Source organism: Aricia agestis, chromosome 11 (genome assembly GCF_905147365.1).
Source record: "Aricia agestis chromosome 11, ilAriAges1.1, whole genome shotgun sequence".
NCBI lineage: Eukaryota > Metazoa > Arthropoda > Insecta > Lepidoptera > Lycaenidae > Aricia > Aricia agestis.
The window spans coordinates 9,395,007-9,410,838 of NC_056416.1; the positions used below are offsets into that span (position 1 = coordinate 9,395,007).

The 15,832-nt window shown below is 37.1% G+C and overlaps 1 protein-coding gene across 2 annotated transcripts in view; it reads left to right on the forward strand.

The window, feature by feature from the left end:
- The first annotated feature begins 158 nt into the window (after window positions 1-158).
- Window positions 159-15,832, forward strand: part of LOC121731619 (nephrin-like) — a 35,375-nt gene continuing 19,701 nt past the window's right edge. The window contains exons 1-4 of one of the 2 annotated variants that reach the window (XM_042121138.1): window positions 159-590; window positions 11,418-11,535; window positions 13,570-13,763; window positions 15,411-15,548. In XM_042121138.1, the coding sequence (XP_041977072.1) occupies window positions 521-590; window positions 11,418-11,535; window positions 13,570-13,763; window positions 15,411-15,548 (520 nt within the window). In that variant the 5' untranslated portion in view covers window positions 159-520. The remainder of the gene's footprint in view (window positions 591-11,417; window positions 11,536-13,569; window positions 13,764-15,410; window positions 15,549-15,832) is intronic. The other variant, XM_042121139.1, reaches the window with a different exon arrangement.

Consider the following 15,832-nt stretch of genomic DNA (forward strand, 5'->3'; position numbering starts at 1 on the left):
TGTTAGAACACTGTTTAATATTTTTTACCAGTATTTTATAACATATTACATACTGCATACTTCCAATATTCTTCTTAGTATGAGTGTTGTATATTACAATAAAAAAAGTTGTTGAAAAAGGGTGTCACTTATTTAGCACCACATCAGATTACCAAACAATAAAATTTATTGGATAATTTTGGTGATATCGCAATTGATGACTGAGTCAACAGGATGCGAGCTCAATAAACAGATCGAATAAAGTAAATCGGTATCAAAACGACCTAATTGTTTCGACCTCACCAATTAAAAAGTGTAAGGTAGGCGCGCGGCGGCGGGCGCCGTGACGTCACGGGCGGGCTCCGGAAGCGGCCGGCAGTGGAGTCCCGGGCTCCCGGCGCGGCGACACCGTTTATCGCGAGTATACGTCAATTGAACAGCGTGTCCGCTGCTCGCTCGCTCGGTGATGCTCGCGCCGGATTATCACATTTTTGCCACTTAATGTGCGCAATTTGTTATACCGAAAAACCATAGTTTTAAAATGATCATCTCTAGTCTTGTAGTTCTAACGGTGTTGTTTAAGTGCTGCGTGGCCGACGATACTGTGATGGGTAAATATAAAAGTTCCTGTTTTGAGCATGAATTATAGGTACAGCAGCTTCAGGTCTTTCCAAATGGAATGTTGGAAACGACCATAGAATGTGAAACGAACGAGGACTTTGAAAGTGTGATAGATATCGGTTATTTAAGGCAAAGAATGGGGAAAGTGAAACATGTCAACGGGCAAATCAGTAGACTTGACCTTCGACCCTTAGGTTAAGACCTACCTAGAGTTTACTCTGAGTAAACTCTAAATTATTCTGATGGTAGTGCGATAGGTAATGAAGCCTGGTATGAAATACAAAGGAATCATCTGACAAATTAGAAAAACAAGTGATCTTGAAAAAAAGTTGGCTCGTGAGTCGTGAGCGTGACCGAAAAGTTCTAACTACTAGCTAGAGTCTAGACTCTAGACGTTACAACTTACACTTAATATGAGACAGTTCTACTAATACACACTGTATCGCCTCGAACGAACTTGAGAACTTGGGAAAGAGCAAAATAGAAATGAGGAAAATGTACAAGTAAAATTAGTATCTTTTATTAGATTAGACGTACCTACTATCTAGCATCTTTTTTCAGTACCTATCTATATATATAAAAGTCAAAGGTGACTGACTGACTGATTGACATAGTGATCTATCAACGCACAGCCCAAACCATTGGACGGATCGGGCTGAAATTTGGCATGCAGGTAGATGTTATGACGTAGGCATCCGCTAAGAAAGAATTTTGAAAAATTCCAACCAGAAGGGGTTCAAATAGGGGATGAAAGTTTGTATATAATAAGTAATACTTCTTAACGCGAGCGAAGCCGCGGGCAAAAGCTCGTTAACATAATAATTAATATCTACCTAAACCTTAAATAGGTAGGTTTACTTGAAAGTATTGCTTAACGATAGCTAAACCTACCAAATGCCATCAAAATCGTTCAGTAGGTACCTATACATTTTAAGTAGAAGAACAAAAAAGGCAAGGGAATGAAGATAATTCCTAATAAAACTAAACTCCTAAAAAGAACGGGAAAGAGGAAAAGTTTGAACCTGCGTAGATAAAAAACAGTCTTAAAGGTGTGATAGTTGAGTTTCTTTAAAAATCGTGCATCGAATAGGCAAAGTTAAAATTGATAATGACGCTTGGCATATTATCGAGATCACAGGTAATAGCTTAAACGTACCGAATTCTAAACATCTAATAATGTAAACGTCCACTTGACATCTCTAATGTAGCGGACTTGCTAAGACGTATAGGCCGGTAGAAATCGACACTAAAAAACCCTAAATTCGCAAAGCATGATGTAGTGCTGCATTTTTGGTATGTTGTTTGGATCAGTTAGGGTGATGTAAATCCCAATTTGCAACTTCGAAAAAGTTGTTCTCGCTGCGCACCACGTGATAAACTGCGAAAAATTTCGACTTTCTTCATTTTTTGCTCTAAAAGTCATAAACTATGCGTTTCCGACAAGTAACATTCACTACATAAATGAAGCTAATTAAATTGCCAACAATTTAAGCCTAACCGCAGCTCTCTAAACCTTATAACAACTAAGCTTTGCAAAAGAAATTTTTAGTTTTGCAAATATTGGCAAAACCGCTCGTTCTATGAGAAGGTCGTAAAATACAGTTGTAGTACATTTAATTTTCTTTCATTAGAGCACAAAACAAAGTCTGTGAGACAAATAATTCACTCACGATCACGCTCACGATATCTGAAAAACAAAAAGAGGGTAGAAATAGCTTTTGAAAGAATTGAAAGAGAAGGCATGAAAAAGTATTATCCTTTTTATGATTTTATAAAAAGGATAATACTTTTTCATTTGCAGGCTAGGTAAATCAACAAAAGTACAAAATTTGGGAAAGTAAAATAAAATTTTATACGCAAATTTAATGTTTAAGAAGCAGTCACTCGGCGTTTTTTTTTTTTGGTTGAGGTTCAATTTCTCCTTCCTCCTCAGGTTTGTCATGTTCCTCTGGTTCGTTAAGCTCGTCACTTTCCTGTTCTTCCTCAGCTTCCTCGGAATCATTATCATCTTCATCTATCAAAATCAAGGCGACGTTATCGCATGACTTTCCTGAGCAGTTTAAGCATAAAGCCAAGCATTTGAGCCCAGCTTTCAGGCAAGTGCATGCCCCCCTGTATCCCTTTTTACATTTGCAGGCTATGATTTTGAGAAGCTGTGGTGGAGCTGGCTCTTTGTGGGTTGTTATTGGAATAAGGCAGCAAGAGCTCATTTCCCAACCCCATTTGATGGGGTCCATCTCTACTCCCAGCCACTTTTGCACTTGGTGGTAGGTGCGGAACGCATGAAAAGAAGAAGCCTCGGTGGTTGGGGGCAGACGTGCAAGATATACTTTTGCAATTGCCGCTGTCTTCACGAACAGCTTGAACCTCAGGTCGTGCAGTCTCTGAGTATCCGGAACACGCTCCACACTCGAGTTAATTAGAGTTTGGATGCCACGTTTTTTTACAATTACCACTGTACTGTCACCTTCCTTGAGTGCCAGCCGACACACAAAGCAGACTCCCTGTGGAACGTGACTTCGTTCGCGTTAATAAGATAATATTTTTTTTGGCTGCTCCCCTGCGTTACCGGATAGGCTACTTCTAAGTACTAATCTTGTGCGAAAATTAAAACCAAAAAATAAGCCCAAAGGCATTTGTTTAGTTAATGGGAGTTTTAGCCAGTTTACACTGTTACCGCCTTCACCGCGTGGAGGTAGGTACTCCCAGCTTATGTTTTGATATATGCAGATTGTGAGTGATTGTGTTGTGCTCTAATAAAAGAAAATTAAATGTACTACAACTTTATTTTACGAAATTCTCATAGAACGAGCGGTTTTGCCAATATTTTGATTCAAACGGGAGCAAAACTAAAAATTTCAAATTTTCGGGAAAAACGGACCATCTTTGAAGGGCCACAGCTTAGTTGTTATAAGGTTTAGAGAGCTGCGGTTAGGCTTAAATTGTTGCCAATTTAATTAGCTTCATTTATGTACTGACTGTTACTTGTCGGAAACGCATAGTTTATGACTTTTATAGCAAAAAGTGAAAAAAGTCGAAAATTTTCGCAGTTTATCACGTGGTGCGCAGCGAGCACAACTTTTTCGAAGTTGCAAATTGAGATTTACATCACCCTAACTGATCCAAACAACATACCAAAAATGCAGCACTACATCATGCTTTGCGAATTTAATGTTAATTTCCACCGGCCAAGTATAGCATAGTCGCTTAATAAGTTTGTGCTTATGTTTTGTCAGTCTATAACCAACCCAAATTATATTTCTCATCTTCACGTGACTCGTTCAAAACAAAAATCGCGTGAATAACTTTAGGCGCCGTGCCGTCATTTATTACAATCAAAATCGTCTATTGTTGTTACTTAGTTTAGTTAAAAAAATCTCAATTACCGACGCTTTAATTGACCACTATGAAGCAAAACATATTTTTTCATAAAACTCAAATATCATTGACACTGTTTTATAATATTAATTTGGCTTTAATTTTATGTCAGCTAGCCGGGCTTTTAATAACGAGAAGGAAAGCTATTAAGTCTATCTCGTCGGCATCATTAATAATTTAGTGTTAGTTAAAAATTTAATGTTACTTAAAAAGTTTATTTACTTATTTATTTATTTATTTATTCACCAACAGAATCACATATAACAAAATACAAAATACAGCACAGTTTTTTATGGATGAAATGTGTTCCAATGAAAGGTGAAATACAACATGCTTTGCGACAATGGGATGAAATGAAATGAAATATTGTGAATGAAATGAGTATTATTAATTAACAATATTATGTTTAAAATATATAGTAGGAGACAAGGAAAAATAAAATTGAAAAAAGAAACAATAACTTCTTATAAACTAAATAAAAACATAGTTTTAACGCTTATTGGAAAATTTTACAATACATAACGTTAATAATATTATTGTGATCGGGGAAACAATATTTGCGGAATTAATTAATCGCATTCACTGTATTACTGTTATCATCAAAATGTTGTTTTAATTTACATTTGAATGCACTTAGTTTGTCGGAAAATATACAAATGTTGGGGCAGTTGGATAAAGCGTTGTAGGATCTACACAATCTTCTGAGTGGTGCGTAATGGCCCAGGTTGGTTCTTGCAAATTTAACATTAAAGGTTTTATAATGGTTTTTTCTGGGTAATCTTGTAGGAACGTTTATACAAATTTTACTTAGTAGTCTATTGTTATCAGTAGCACCATTCAGAAGCTTGTGTAGAAAAACTAATTCAAGATATTTTCGACGCACAAGCAGTGAATCGAGATGGAAATGTTTGAGCCTATTCACGTAGTGAGGTAGTTTGTTAATTAAACGATGCTTGTAGGTTAGGTACCAAAGGAATCGTTTTTGGACAGCTTCGAGGCGGTTCGAGTATATCGCGTAATGTGGATTCCATACAGCGCTACAGTACTCGAGCTTGCTGCGTACTAGGGCGTTGTAGAGTATTATGGAGGTGTGTGGATTCCTAAAGTTAGTGCAGTTCCTTTTAATAAAGCCTAGCATTTTTAATCCGTGAGATACTGTGAGATGATGTGGTCTATATGTTTATTCATTTGTAATTTTGAGTCCAGTATTATTCCAAGGTCTCTGATCTCCTGCACTTGAGATAATTGGTTTTTGTTGATGAAATATGTGGCTGAAGAACATTTAAGTTTCCAGGAGAAGCGCATATAGAAGCATTTATTAACATTTAAAGTCATTTGGTTGTCGTCACACCAGACAGATAATCTATTGAGGTCGTCTTGGAGTTCTAAATGTCCCTTTTTACTGTTTATTAATTTCACTATTTTAAGGTCATCTGCGAATAAATAGAAGTCAGAATATAGAAAACAAGCAGTTACATCGTTAATAAAGATTATAAAGAATAGAGGACCAAACCTAGAACCTTGCGGGACCCCAGATAATGCAGGAAATGGAAGAGAAGAGAAACCATTGACAACAACTTTTGATAATCTATCGGTTAGATAGGACTTTATCCAGGCTAGTAATTAACCTGTAAATCCGAAGGATTCCAGCTTGCTTATAAGTCTAATGTGTGAAACTTTGTCAAAAGCTTTGCTAAAATCGGTGTAGATAACATCCACGGAGTTTTGGTTATCAATTGAATCCATAAGCTCATCTACGAAGGTAATCATGTTGGTAGTAGTAGATCTGGTGTTGACGAATCCGTGTTGATTAACAGATATAAAGGGTTTTATATGCCAGAGTAAAACCGGATAAACTAATTTCTCAAAGATCATAGCAAAGGTGGGTAAAATGGAAATTGGTCTATAATTTTTTATTTTGTGTCTTTCACCGGATTTGTGTAAAGGTATAACTAAAGCTTCCTTCCATACTTTAGGAAAAGAACTAGTGGACAAGGAAGCATTGTAAATGTGATAAAGAGGTAAAGTAAGATTTTTGTAACAAGATTTGATAAACATGGGAGGTATACCGTCGCTTCCTGCGCCTTTGGTAGTGTCCAGGTGTTTTAATTCTGTATAAATTTTTGAATATGATATGCTCACTGAAGTTAAAGAGGTAGAGATGACATTGGAAGGGGTTTTTGGATTGTCCGCAGTGAACGTATTGGCGCAACTGTAAGCATCTGAAAAATTTTTGGCGAAAAGATTACATATGTCAGACCCCAATGAAGCTGTTATATTGTCGAGGCTCATTGATGATGGGATTCCTATAGATGAGTGCTTTTTTGATTTAACATACGACCAGAAGTTTTTTGGATTAAATTGTATATTACTTTCTATTCTGTTTAGATACTTGTTATATTGGGATACTTGTAACTTTTTACAGCTATCTCGAAGAGTTTGGAAGGAAATGTGGTCTAATGGGTTGCCGTACTTTTTGTAGCGAACTCTGTACCTACTTATTTTTTTCTCTTAGAAGTCTAATGAGATCGCGGCCGAACTAATTGGGGTAATTACTACTCGTGCGTTTAGTGTTATTTTTTGGTACGTGAATAGCAATAACTTCTTTCAACTTTTTGTAGAATTCGTCTGTCATGAAATCCCAGTCCACCATGGCAAGCTTATTATTTATTTCTTGATAGTCTGCTTTAAAATAGTTGTATTTGGGTATGTTATTAAAATTTAGATTATTATTAATTTGTATTGATGCAGTAAATTCTAACGGTGGATGAGCTGGATCAATATTAACAAGACTGTTATTGCATTCATTTAAATGTGTGATTGATTTGTTACTGAAAATGAGATCCAAGACGTTTCCTCTATAGTTTAAAATATTATTAAATTGCCTTAGATCATTAAAATTCGCGAAGTCAACTAGATCGTTAGCAAGAGGGTTTCCATTTGTATTAGGGTTCAAGTGTGATGCTTCGTCGTCAAAAGACCACGACACCTTAGGCAGATTAAAGTCACCTACAATTAACGCTTTAACATCATCCTCCAACGCTTTATTTGTATTATTAATGAAATAATCGAGAATGTGAGTAGTTAGAGGTGGAGGTAGGTAAGCAGCACAAAGTAAGAGCCGTGATTTAGAATTATTATTGTTACACCCTATACTTATCCATATATCCTCGCAATCGCTTTCATAATTATATAATCTTACAGAAAATATTTCTTTCTTTACAGCTACAAGAACGCCTCCACCGGATTTACTTTTATTAAATTCTGAGGAACACCGGTCACGTCTATAAACAACATAACGATTATCGAAGAGTTCACTATCGAATACATTTGCATTAAGCCAAGGCTCAGTAATAATAATAACATCGTAATTTTGTAAGGTAACATTATGAAGAAACTCTATTGTTTTAGTGTTAAGGCCACGTACATTTTGGTAAAATATGTTTAGGGCTGATAATGTAAAATATTAAAAAATTTTGATACATGTGTTATTGTAATGGACATGTTGTAGTTTTAATTAATTATTATTGTTATTAACAATATTACTTTTATTACCCGTAGTTAATCTATTTAGTGTTTCCAAATTCTTTACATATACATATTCCGATGTTTCAGTTCTCCTCATAAAGACTTTTCCATTCCGTGTCCAGACAAATCTAAATTTTAATTCCTTCGCCTTGATTCTTGCCGCCGCATACAGTGACTTCAATTCAGGCGTCAAATGTTCTGTTACAAATATTGGTGTTTTCTTGGAACCGCCGTAGCCCAATAGCCCTGAGTGTAGTTTCTCATCAGTGTTATTTCTATTGTATTGAATACAAGCTGTGAGCAAGTTGTCTTTTAAGCGAGGGCTGCTTAGTTTGACAACAATTGAGCGGGGTCTATTACTCTCAGCATTAAATTTGGCAGTTCGCGTATAGAGTAGAATATTGTCTTCCTTTAGAGGGCACTTAACAACGTTACCTAGTTGCTTCACGACAGTTAACAAATTTTCAGATTTTGATTCGGGGAGGCACTGCACTTCGATATTACTGGATCGTGACTGTTGTTCGATTAAGCCAACACGTTGCGTTAAATCGTTGATTTAAAGTTAGTGATGAAGACAGTATATTATGCTCAAAGTTTTTCTTTGCTTTTAAATTAAAGCGGCAAATAAACTCATAGATCACCTATTGGTAAGTAATTGCCCGATAATTGGAATTAACTAAGTAACAATCGCGTTGAGTGCAAAAAACTTAATTCTGAACATTATCTGAAACTCGAAAACGTATTTGAGGTAGGTACCTACTAACCTTCTTAATTGCTTCAAAGAAGTCAAAACCTTTTTAGGGTTCCGTAGTCAACAAGGAAGTCTTATAGTTTCGGTCTGTCCGTCTGTCTGTCCGTCTGTCTGTACGTCAGTCTGCCCGTCTATCTGTCCGTCTGTCTGTCTTTCTGTCCGTCTGTCTGTCCGCGGTTTTGCTCAGAGACTTTACAAAGCTGTAATTCGGCATGAATGCACATAATATATTAATGATGCCGACAACATTATAGCCGACATTCTTAAAAATATGTATATAATTTTTTATGGTACCTCTCCTACACATCAAGCGAGGATTATTTTTTTCGCGTCTACCCCGTGGGCGATGCCGCGCTGCCCGCCCGCCTAGTTAAAATCGTGTCTATATCGTGGAAACGTGTAAATTTTCTGAATAATTACTAAAGCGATGTCATAGACGTGCCATTAAATAATATTTTTCTTTGTAAACCTGACGCGTATAACATTTAAAAATGTAATGGCAATAAATCATAATCACTATAATAATTTTGTGATCATTTGACGTGCTCAAAATTTCATGTCGCGTGCCTTTGGTTCGCCATCCTTGGCATAGGCGGATAATTTGTTGAAAAGCACAACGACTGTTACTTAAAATAATAGCAAGTTTCATTGTCGATAGCAACTGGACTTCACTTGATATGTGGATATGATGGATATGATGGATATGGCACTCTTTGTCGCTTAGTAATCCCTGGCCGTCCAAGTGTCGAAGAAGCTGGCTTTTGATATTAATGGATTCCATTAGTAAGAAAATCTTTCAAAGGTCAATGTATACGTCTATACAATAAAATCCCAGACGACGTCCAAAATCTTTCAATTAATAAATTTAAAAAAGTTGTTAAAGATCGTTTGTGTGCTAAGGCTTATTATAAGGTAACTGATTTTCTCAATGATAGCACACCTTGGGAAATATAAGCTGACTGACCATAGGTCGCTTCTATATTATTAACTAGATGTCCCGCGCGGCTTTGCCCGCGTAAATTAGGAATTTACAGAAACCGTACATTTTCCCATAAAAATATTTCCCCCGTTTTTCCCACATTTTTCTGAGTTTCTTCGGTCGTATTAGTCTTAGCGTGATAATATAATATAGCCTATAGTCTTACTCGATAGATGATCTATCTAACACTTAGATAAGTTTTTAAATCGTACCTGTAGTTCCTGAGATTGACGCGTTCAAGCAAACATACTCTTCAGGTTTATAAAATTAGGTAGGTATAGATTTTTTTAATTATCGCTTGACAAACTCGAGACTCGATCTAAAAGACTATAAAATGATATAATATGATAGTGATGATGATGATGATGATGAATGTAATTTGCATAGTAGCATATGCTTTCTGTTCTTAAAACAACGCCGAAACTCCCAAACTTGTATCTATAAAGAATCAGGAGTTCTCTCAGCACCTTCCGCACCACGGTATACCAGGTATATCTCGGTGCAAAATCTTACTTGTTGGTAGCATATGCTTAGAATACTTCTCACGAAACCAACGTCACCACATGTTTCCCCATAAATTTTGAGGAGTTCCCTCGATTACTTATGGATCCTTCATCAGATCACCACTTTTGTGAATATAATACCAAATTGGGATGATAATATATACTAAATATACTTAAAGAAAAATTTTGAAAATCGGTTAACAAACGGCGGAGTAATCGTTGAACATAAGAAAACGAACATAACACCTCCCCCATTTTGAAAGTCGGTTAAAATTGTAGCCTATGTGTTATTCTGATGTATAAGCTATATTATTGTAAAGTTTCATTAAAATCCGTTTAGTATATTTTGCGTGTTAGAGTAACAAACATCCATACATCCACACATCCATACATCCATACATCCATACATCCAAACAAACTTTCGCCTTTATAATATTAGTAGGATTACTATCCTACTAATATTATGAAAAACTTTACAATAATTTCTACTTCTTACTAATATCCTACTGGATATTAGTAAGAAGTAGAAATTATTGTAAAGTTTCATTAAAATCCGTTCAGTAGTTTTTGCGTGAAAGAGTAACAAACATCCACACATCCATACATCTATAGGTACATCCAAACAAACTTTCGCCTTTATAATATTAGTAGGATGTACCATATTTTTACTTACTTTACTTACATACCTACTTAGCGTAAATTAGTTTAAACTATCATTGTTATTTTCCACCTTTTTGGTAAAAGGTGGCCCCGTGCGAGTTTCTTACGCCGGTTCTTCTCGGCGGGGTAGTTCCCGAACCGGTGGTAGGCCTCATGTAGACACGACGTTCTAAAACTGTTAGCTTTATTAACCTATTTGGAAATAAATATTTTTGATTTTGATTTGATTTTTATCTTCGAGAAGAGAGAGGTTATAGTGATTGGTCTGTATTTAGAAGGATTTGAGCGATCACCTTTTTTGGGGATCGGGTGTCTGTCCGTCTGTCTGTCTGTCTGTCCGCGGTTTTGCTCAGAGACTATAGAACATACAAATCTGTAATTTGGTATGAATGCACATATATATTAATGATGCCGACAAAATTGTACTTACATAAAATCTTTAATTTTTTTTATGGTACCTTCCCTACACATCAAGCGGGAATGAATTTTTTTTTCGCGTCCACACCATCGTTGGATAGGTTTTTTAAAAATATTATGAGTATTCATAGATCATTTTCCGATTTAGGGATACGTTTGTGAAATATTAAGTTTTAACGTGTAAAAATCGTTTAGAGTCTAGTGTCCCCCCCTTCTAACAGCTAAACGGTTGCTTCTGGAAATGTGACAAAAAATCACGGGAGTAAGAGGAAAACTATCACGGCTAAAAAGACTTCATAAGTAATACTCTACGTTACTCAATAGTAATAGTCGATCTACTAATAAAAGTGTATTCGGCGAAGTATAAAGGAACTTTTCGTTCAAATTCCTTTGAAAGTAACTGAGATGATGTTGTTACTTGTTAGTAGCGTAAAACACGTTATAAAATATGTACCTACATTCATTGACCATACAAGAATTAAAAAAAAAACAGCGGTACTACGGAACCCTATATTGCGCGTGGCCCGACACGCACTTGGCCGGTTTTTAATGAAGTCATTAGTTCTAGTAACTAGTACGTCAAAAACTATGTTTTTTCTAGTTGACGCGGTGCTGGGAGAGACTGCCGAGCTACCTTGTAATGTGACGACGGACGTGGAAGATGACAAGCTCACCGTGCTGGCCTGGTACAGGAATAGCTCGGCGACGGCGTTCTATAGGTGATCATTACATACTTTAATTAGCCATCGATTTTTGTTCTCGAATAATGCACTAAATTGATATCCATAGACCATAACTCATAAGTAGCTATAGTAAGTACTTATTACTACCTAACTTATAAATCCATAAGTAGCTGTAGTAGTAAAGTATTATAGATACTGCCTTGCCATTCATTCTTATGCATAATATTGTCTGACAAGTAAGATGATCCACGCGTCGGATCGGCATGTAAAAAGTCGGTCCTGCGCCTGATCTCTCGCCAGTCGTGTCGGTCTTCCATCCCTGCACTAGGTTATGAGAGTAAAGGAATAGAGAGTGCTCTTGTGTACTGCGCACACACTTGGGCACTATAAAAAACTCGAGTACTTATCGACCTCGATCCTCAAAAATTAAAACTTATCTTTCCCAAATGACATAATTTTTGAGGATTGAGGTTCAGTCGAGTGGAGGAAACCTTGAGAAAAGCACTAGGTACGGGTGTTAGTGTTCTCGGAAGTCAGGAGTCTGTAATGAAGTATTTCCAAAACTAATGTCATCTAAATATAATTAACATAAATTAAGTCTGTCTGTGTGTCTGTGTGACTTACAAGACGCACTTTTTCATTTATGACAACACTATACTTAAATAATATCTTCACATTTTAATATGCAGACTCAGACGATGTTAAACAATTGCAAATCGTAGCTATTTATAATTTAGTTAACCAACATTGCTAATTGAAAAATTATTGACCTTAAACGTACCGCGCGGACCCTACCTCTACCTACAAACCCACTGACATTATAATCGCAATGTTCGTCAGTCAATTTATAAGTCTAGCTAGTTAGCTACTCTTCATACTGTCTAACACAGCTAGATTTTGGCGGTATCTATATATATAAAACTCAAAGGTGACTGACTGATTGACATAGTGATCTATCAACGCACAGCCCAAATTATTGGACGGATCGGGCTTAAATTTGGCATGCAGGTAGATGTTATGACGTAGGCATCCGCTAAGAAAGGATTTTGATGAATTCCAACCCCAAGGGGTTCAAATAGGGGTTCAAATAGGGAATGAAAGTTTGTATAAGCTCGTTTTATATAAAATGCTTGTAAAAATGTTAAAAAAACGTTTCATCTACTCATATTAAACTAATAATGTCTGAAAAGCTATAGATACAATATATACATAATATAGTATAGGTAGTTACTAGTTACCAATTTATTATACAACCTAAAGGTACTGAGCTATTAGGTAGGTGTGCTGTAAAATAAATGAGCACTAATTGTACTTATCTATGGTGGCCGGTGGGCTGTGCTAGAGTTACAAGATGTAGCATCGCGTAGTACACAAGGGCTACGAACATTAATAACAAGTAATTAATTATTATTATCCGTGAATGTTTAAATCGGTCCATCTTGATAACTTATTATCCGAAGTCCATCAATGATGGACAAATAGTGAAGGAAAAACATAAATCTCTTCCCAATTTCCTCTACTATTTAGTTTTCTAGTTGCAAGACTCTAAAGCCCCTAAGTTTTATATCTGCGGGACCCTAAAAGACGTGTCTAGGCATAATCATCACTAATCATAGAATATCCGTAACGGGCCAGTCGTTCAACTTTGCCACCTTATTCGCGGCGCATCCGTTTCAATGCCATCATGTCATTAGTCTTCAATTACTTATTTGCCACTTGCATATTATTATATTCGTATTTGTCGGTACATTCACCGGATGACTCATAACCATCATAACTTTATTTGTATAGAAGCTCCAATTTTACCTTATTTAAACTACTATACTTACTTAAAATTATTTCTTTTATATTTGAACTAAAATTTATACTGAAACCGTGAATTTTTCAGTTATCTTATATGGCCTATCCCGTCTCTAAAAGTATCTCCATATCAAAATTTTATCTAAATCGGTTCTGTTGTGTGAAGGGGTAACAAAAAGTCACCTGATGGCAAGCAAGTTCCGTGGCCCATGGACAAAAATCTAGAAAGTACTTGTCTACATTTAAGAGCTAATGTAACTTTTGTACCAGCAGCCACGACTTACGGGGTGGTCACAACGTGATGTCGCCGAGCGGCCGGTACAACTTGGTCTCCTCCGAGGACGAGGGTCTGGAGACGCTCCAGATCTCCAACGTGGCTGCTTCCGATGGTGGACTCTACACGTGCGTGGCGCACTTCGCCACCAGCCGCTCACACAAGACTTTTGTGCAGTTAATGGTTATAGGTAAGGAAGACAGAGCTGCTTACATTTTATAACAGATTATCATATTATCATCGTAAGAAGTATTGTGCCTTAACCTATCAAGCCCCTTAAGGACACCGGTGACCGCGACAAACATAGAATAACAATAGATTTCCAAGAATCCGCGATCGAAGGATTCATTCGCCGTTTAGACTTTAGTTAATTCAGCAGTTTGTTAATAATTCTAATAACCCGATTATTACTTTACCTCAACTGTTAATAAACCTGCCCTGGATACAGCTTTACGCTTATTAGGCACACAGCCAGCAAGGTTCGCGAGGGATCTCGTTTTTGTCTGTTTCTGTTGTCCGTTCAATGGCAAACGTTTACCTTTCTGGTGGAATAGCGCTGGCGCAGATTAATTGGTCCGCTCTTAATGAGGAAACTGACAACGGAACAATTCACTCCATTTAACTTAACGTAAATAGTGCGTCACCGAAAACAGAAATAGTGTGCACTGTTCATGTAGATACTCTAGAGTCTAAATTATTGTTTTGTTTTTGTTAAAACAATATAACATGGAGCTGACATTTTATACGTGGGAGAGCCATGCTTCGGCACGAATGGGCCGGCTTGACCGGGGAAATACCACGTTCTCACAGAAAACCGGCGTGAAACAGCGCTTGCGCTGTGTTTCGCCGAGTGAGTGAGTTTACCGGAGGCCCAATTCCCTTCCCTATCCTCCCCTATTACCTTATTCCCTCTTAAAAGGCCGGCAACGCACCTGCAGCTTTTCTGATGCTGCGAGTGTCCATGGGCGACGGAAGTTGCTTTCCATCAGGTGACCCGTTTGCTCGTTTGCCCCCTTATCACATAAAAAAGAGTTGCTTTCCATCAGGTGACCCGTTTGCTCGTTTGCCCCCTTATTTCATAAAAAAAAACGTTATATAAAACTCATAGCATGTTGTTTATATAATTTTTATGAGTGGCGGTGGTTTGTGAATGAAACCCACGAGATAAAGATTTTTTCTTGTGGGTTTCATCCACACACCAAGAACCTTTGTCTTGTGGGTAACATAATTTTTTTTAAACTTATTGACACCCGCAACTCCGTTGCGCCCAAATTAGTTTATCACGCGAGAGCTGCGTATTTTCTAAGGACGATGAAAACTAACCTAATATGTTGTTTCCCATCTCTCAAAGTATTTCCATACCCATCTAAATCAGTTCAGCTGTTATGCGTGAAGAGGTAACAGACAGACAGGACACTTTCGCACTTGAGGACTAAGGATACGTTACATGAATATTATGAGTCTATCTGATTGTCCCGTACGGAATTAGCATTAAATATCCGGTAATACCAAATCGGGATGTGTACCTACACTGTACAATTATTATAAGGACGTGCGCATACATTTTCATAATGTATTCGACTCTACTTTAATTATCCGGCATCAATGCAGCTTCGATGTGGTTTTAATGATATCTCGATATAATAAAACTACAAAATTCAAACGTTTGATTGCAAATCAGTGATTTCTGGTCACCTCCAACAATCGATAAGTTTTCGTGATGTATTCTCGATTTGAGTATCAAGTACAATTTTACTCGTTGATATGATCCCTAGGGACCAAAGCTGTATTTAAGTTGGATAACATTAGCAGACTATACAGTAGTCTAACCCCACAGAGCCCCCTCAGCGGCTATGGGTGATCTACGAGAACGGTTCCCGGGTGGTGACGGCCAGCGCCGGCTCCAACAACAGCCGTAACATCGGCCCCTACTACATCGCCGACACCGTCAACCTATTCTGTGTGGCTTTTGGAGGTAGGAGTATTAACTATATGACTACGGTTACACGGTGAGTCTGGCATCAGTTCGGTCCATCATTGTGATGACTGAAGCCAGAATTATGGCTGAAAATATGTACTTATATAAAAAAGGGTTCAGTACGTCAATCAACTGGTTAACTGTTAGACGATTATTCTCCCGTCATTTTGACGAAACTAGTAGACTAAACTTATGCTTGACTAGCTGTGTAACCGACTAACCGTAGTCTAATAGGTAAGTAACTGCTACTCTACATACAAGTCTAAGTATATGGGCCGCGC